The sequence below is a fragment of the Nerophis lumbriciformis genome, linkage group LG03, assembly GCF_033978685.3.
Source record: "Nerophis lumbriciformis linkage group LG03, RoL_Nlum_v2.1, whole genome shotgun sequence".
NCBI classification, from domain to species: Eukaryota; Metazoa; Chordata; class Actinopteri; order Syngnathiformes; family Syngnathidae; genus Nerophis; species Nerophis lumbriciformis.
The window spans coordinates 28,171,501-28,177,500 of NC_084550.2; the positions used below are offsets into that span (position 1 = coordinate 28,171,501).

A 6,000-nucleotide genomic window follows, 5' to 3' on the forward strand; every position below is an offset into this window, starting at 1 on the left:
TCTGTCCTTTCTGAAATAAAAATGAAGTTAGAAAAAAAAATATATATATATATATATGTATGTATGTATGTATGTATGTATGTATGTATGTATGTATGTATGTATATATATATATATATATATATAAAAATACAATTATTTTTTTAATGTTGTTTTTTTTTTTTATACTTTTAATTTTAGAAAGGACAGATTTAAAAAAAAAAAATATATATATATATATATATATAATATATATATATATATATATATATATTTATATTTTTTTAATGATTATTTTTTTAAATCTGTCCTTTCTGAAATAAAAATGAAAAGTTAAAAAAAAAAAATATAAAAATAAAAAATAAAAATTATATATATATATATATATATATATATATATATATATATATATATTTTTTTTTTTTTTTTTTTTTTTTTTTTTTTTCAATGTTTTTGTTTTTTTACACTTTTAATTTTAGAAAGGACAGATTTAAAAAAAAATATATATATATATATATATATATATATATATATATAAGCATATATATATTTTTTTTTAATGTTTATTTTTTTAAATCTGTCTTTTCTGAAATAAATAATAAAAAGTTTTGAAAATATATATATAATTATTTATTTTTTATGTTTGTTTGTTTTTTACACTTTTCTTAATTTTAGAAAGGACAGATAAAAAATAAATAAATTTAAAAAGTTACAAAAAATATATATAGTTTTTATTTTATTTTTTATTTTTTTATTTTTTTTGGACACCTGGCGTGAAGGAACAAGACATATGAGCTAATTTTAATATTTGCTGACAATTTTTGACCAAAAAATTGGTGCAGTTCAGCTAAATGTGTTGCTTTTCCTGACATGGACTTGTTTCTTCAGCATTGTCCACACCTTTAAGTCAGGACTTTGGGAAGGCCATTCTAAAACCTTCATTGTAGCCTGATTTAGCCATTCCTTGACTACTTTTGAGGTGTTTTTGGGGTCATTGTCCTGTTGGAACACCCAACCGCGCCCGAGACCCAACCTCCGGTGGCTGATGATTTTAGCTTGTCCTGAAGAATTTGGAGCTAATCCTTCTTTTTCATTGTCCCATTTAAAGCAGCAGTTCCATTGGCAGCAAAACAGGCCCAGAGCATAATACTACCACCACCATGCTTGACTGTAGGAATTGGTGTTCCTGGGATTAAAGGCCTCACCTTTTCTCCTCCAAACATATTGCTGGGTATTGTGGCCAAACAGCTCCATTTTTGTTTCAAAGTTTGTCAATCTGGTTTAAGTCCCTTTTTGCTGGTGCTGCTCCCCCAACAAACCACTGCAAAGTACAGGGCACAGACTGAAAAAAGATCTCCAATAGCTTTTTGCACACATTAAAGGACCCAAGCTGCCTTTCTTGTATGCAGCTTTGTGGCCGACTGGGTTCTGTTTGTCTCCCCAGAGCTGCTCCAGCGGGGCTTGACCACCACCACCAACCTGGAGGGCTGGGTTGGACATCCCCTGGACCCCATTGGCTGCCTGTTTGCCACGCTGACGGAAACCTGCCGCGTGGACGACGACAGCACCATGGACACTGGAGGTAGACAGGGGTCTTTTTTTATTAAAAACAACTACACTTTTCCCCCAATCCCCATGTGAGACAAGAACGCACGTTTTGTGTATTCTAAATCGCAAAAAAACCCTAGCAAGAGGTGGCTAACAATGCAGCTAACAGGAGTCATCTATTGCGCCCTCCAAAAGACATCTAAATACTCCATGACTGTACACGCTGTGACCTACAAACTGTTGAAAGAGCGAACGCAGAGGAACTACTTTTAGCATGGGGAGAAAGTAATGCTGAGCGGCCGCATTGCTTTCGAGTTGGCGAAAGTTAAAGCCGGATTATAACTTGTGCCTCGCTTTTGTAAAGTAGAAGGTTGTGACCAAAAACCGAATTGTTGGTCAACTTTGAAATTCAACTTAGACCCGAAGACTTAGCTCGGTAGACGCGACGAGGAGTGAGGATTATGATGGATTCACCATCGAAACCGGAAATACAATAATTGTGCTGAAAGATATAAACATCCCATCAGTCGGCGTCCCAGTTTTTTGTACAGCAAGTGATTGTTTTATTCATTTTAAACTGGTAGCTCATCCTCCTTATATTCAGGCTCAAAAATATAACGTTCTGGATTGTCTTTTATCCCAAAGTAGTATTTATTGTCTCTCCTGAAGTCTGCCATGATTAGTTGTGTTGTTGTTGTTGAAATAACGAACGTTCTGTGAGATCAATGCGCCACCAAAATGCTTAAAATGACCAAATTACGGTAAATATGACGTAGTATTCACCCCAAAAGGGACAAGCGGTAGAAAATGGATGGATGGATGACGTAGTATTCTGAATGTGCCTGTTACTACCTTACATGCACACTTACAGCTAGCATGTAAAACAGTCATGGTGTCATGACCTGAAGACCATATCATGACTTGTTTCAGTTGTGTTTGTCCACTGCTCTTATTTTGTAGTTTTCACTTCCTGTTTCCTTGACTAGTTCTGCCAGCGCACCTGTTCCCGGTTTGCAATTTAGTCTACTTCAGTTCAGCTGTTGCCGCGGTCTTGGGGGTTGGGTCCCTGGAGGTCGACTGCTGCTATGAAGCGCTGCCAGCCGTCCATCACCCCGAAGGGGAATCAAGCGGTGGTGAAGGCGTGGGGTGGGGGAGGGAGGTGGGGGGGGTGTATATATGCCTATTGTCTTGGGTGTGTTGATGTAGTGTTCATGTTCATAGGCCTGGGGCCGCTCCGCATGCAAGCAAAAGTTTGACTCCAGGTGTCGTTGAGGAGGGAGGGAGGTCCAAAGCGTCCATCATTGAGGAGTCCTCGGGGGGGATGTTTTCAGAACAGCCTGCTCCTGTTGTTGGGGCGTCAAGGCCATTCGAGGGAGTCAAATCGTAGATTTTTGTTTTTCCGCGAGCAGACATTACAATGGCTTGTCTGTTCTATTCATCCATGCTGGCCCTCGTATCCAATTTTTCCCTTACCAGCTTTTCCATGATGTGATCCATCTTGCGATTCAGTTCAGAAATCGCCCCAGTCTGTGATCCCACAGCCCGGCCTAAACCTTCTATTGCGACGAACAGCCTTTGGGCCCCTTGAGTGGCTGCCATCGTCTTACGAATTTGACGATACACCAGAGCAATGGCCCGCCCAATCAGCAGGTGCCCCGCGATCACGGTTCCAAATAGGTAGACGTCTTCCACGTCCTCGATGGAAAGGACTGAGAGGCACATGATTCTCCAATTGTCCCAGGAATCTCTCACGTACTGTGAAGAATGTATATATATATATATATATATATATATATATATATATATAAATGCAAGAGTTATTTATTTCTATTCATAGTCATATGAATAGAAATATAGAAGACAGAAGTAATAGTGTTTGGACCTAGTGGTACCTGTGAGCTCCCCCCTGTTGACTTTGGCCCTTTGGCTTTGCACGTTAAGCCCATGGTCACCAACCTGGGCTTTCGTATTGACTGTGATTTTAAATTGGACCGTCAGATTGGCACAGTGGTGAAAGCCAGCTTTTTTTATTTACGTCAGCTGGCCAAGGTTAAAAACCTTCTTTCTAGGCAACAGTTAGAGACAGTAATCCATGCCTTTACTACATCTCGGCTGGATTACTGTAACTCTTTATATTTTGGAATTAGTCAGTCCTCCCTCTCACGTCTGCAGCTGGTCCAAAATGCAGCTGCCCGACTTTTAACTAACACAAGAAAAAGAGAGCACATTACTCCTGTTTTAGCCTCCCTCCACTGGCTGCCTGTGTCTTTTAGAGTCCATTTTAAAATTATCTTACTCGTTTTTAAATCCTTACGTGGTCTTGCCCCACCTTACCTCTCTGAGCTGCTCCATCTCTATGCCCCAAACCCGGTCCCTCAGGTCAGCTGATCAGCTGATCCTGGAGGTACCCAAAACAAAGCGCAAGCTCAGAGGGGACAGAGCTTTCTCTGTTGCGGGTCCCAAACTCTGGAACGATCTCCCTCTCCATGTGAGACAGGCCCCTTCTTTGGCTATTTTCAAGACCCTTCTTAAAACCCATTTTTATTCACTGGCTTTTAACCCAGCATGAGACTTTGAACTGTTTTTAGCTTTTAACTTTTTGAACTGCTTTTAACTTTTAAACTGTTTTTATCTAACAAACTGTTCTTAGGGTAATTTATATTTGCTTTTTAATTGTGTATTTTTATTTCTGTTTTAAATGTTATTTTTTAGTCTGTCCTTTGCCTCTATTTCTTTGTGGTGTACAGCCCTTTGTTTTTCAACTGTGCTTGTTTTTAAAGGGCTTTATAAATAAAGTTGGTATGGTATGGTATGGTATATTTGAAAACAGCTAGTGTTTTTCCATTTGTTCTCTTTCTATTTGTCCGCAAGTAAACTGTGTGTGTTAACCTTGAAGACTTGGAATGTAGGACTTGGAGTACTCCCTTATATCTTATCTTTAGTTGAACAATGAGCCTGTATTTCTTTCTGCGGAGGGTGGGGGTTGTTTGCAGATTCAAGAAGTAGTCTCTTCCGTATGAGTGTTAGAACAACTTGGGAAGCCGGTATGAATGTATTAGTCTAGGTTGTTCTCCTGAAATTTCAGTAAAACTTGATGGTATTCCTATTCTGTCCTGGTGATCCTTCTTACTCAGCAAATATGTCACCCAAAAGAACTTGGCATTGACCAGTAACTTAAATTCCCTTGGAGGAAGAACTGGTCGGACGCAACAGTACCCCGCAGCAATGGTTCAGTCAGGTCAGCCAGGCTCCCCAGAACCTCTTTTCCTCGTCGAAAAGACGTTGTCAATTGAGTCGAGAGTCCAGCTGATCATTTCCACGTCTGATGTTTATATTTGGAGGACAGCGCAAAGAAAGAGGCTTCAAAAAAAAGTGTAGACAAGACAAAAAAAAAAAAGGGAGAAGAAGGGAGCAGAAAAAAAAGCTTCCCCCTATGCTTCGTGTGCACTCAGAGCTGCACTAGTCTTTTGGTTTTGTTCCTTGTATTATTCTGCACAACGGGATGGTGACAACAATCCAAGCCATATTGTCACAGGTGGAGATTTTTCTAGTGGGCTTTATAGATGGGATCCCCATTATCTTCCCTGTTAGCCACCTCTTACCAGCGTTTATTTACGATTTATAATGCATGACAACAATTCCTACTGTCTACAAAAGCCACAGTTTTTGTAAACAGAGCTGAAATGATGACTTAATGAGACTATCTTAGCACACAATAATACCTTCTGGTAGGAAGAACAAGGCGGTCCTTGTTTGGTGGAAACAGCATATTGCAGTGTCAAGCAGAGCCTCAGTGACGCACGACACAACACAGTCCAATGTCCTCATGTCAGGGCTAAGAGCTATTGTGCTCCATAAACTAATATGGCTCCGATGGAACACGCTGGAAAGCTGTTGTGTTGTGTATGTGTATATATGTGTGTGTGTGTGTGTGTGTGTGTGTGTGTGTGTGTGTGTGTGTGTGTGTGTGTGTGTGTGTGTGTGTGTGTGTGTGTGTGTGTGTGTACTATACAGTACATGTGTGTGTGTAGACCTTCCAGTATTATTCCTTATCCTCCCAATGCCTTCTCCCAGTTCAGGGTGATGGTTACTGGTCTGTAGGGAGCTATTGAGAATGTTCTAGTCTTCTACCAGCACATGCATTATTACTGTGTGTGTGTGTGTGTGTGTAAGTGATATTTGTACTAAGTATGGTTTACTCACAGCACCACCGTAGCCTCATGCCACTAAACCTTTGGTCCCGGCTTGTATTCAGAAGGATGTTTTTGTTTGCATTGCGTGAACCTTGACCCAAAGTTGTGAACTATTGGTGCAGAGTCAGACCAGACAGATTTGGCTTTTAGGCAAAAGTTTACAATTTTATATGTTCAAACTTCTTGGCCATTATTGGTCAGAAAAATGTTATCTATTAGGTTCACACAGTGGTTCATTATTATAGACCACGTGTTTGAGGAAACCTCTTTTTAATATAGC

The 6,000-nt window shown here is 39.6% G+C and overlaps 1 protein-coding gene across 2 annotated transcripts in view; it reads left to right on the forward strand.

Moving 5' to 3' along the window:
- zswim5 (zinc finger, SWIM-type containing 5) overlaps positions 1–6,000 on the forward strand; it is a 136,128-nt gene that overhangs the window by 114,581 nt on the left and 15,547 nt on the right. For both annotated transcript variants that reach the window (XM_072912828.1, XM_061936277.2), the window contains one exon: positions 1,424–1,561. In XM_072912828.1, coding sequence (XP_072768929.1) covers positions 1,424–1,561 — 138 coding nt within the window. The remainder of the gene's footprint in view (positions 1–1,423; positions 1,562–6,000) is intronic.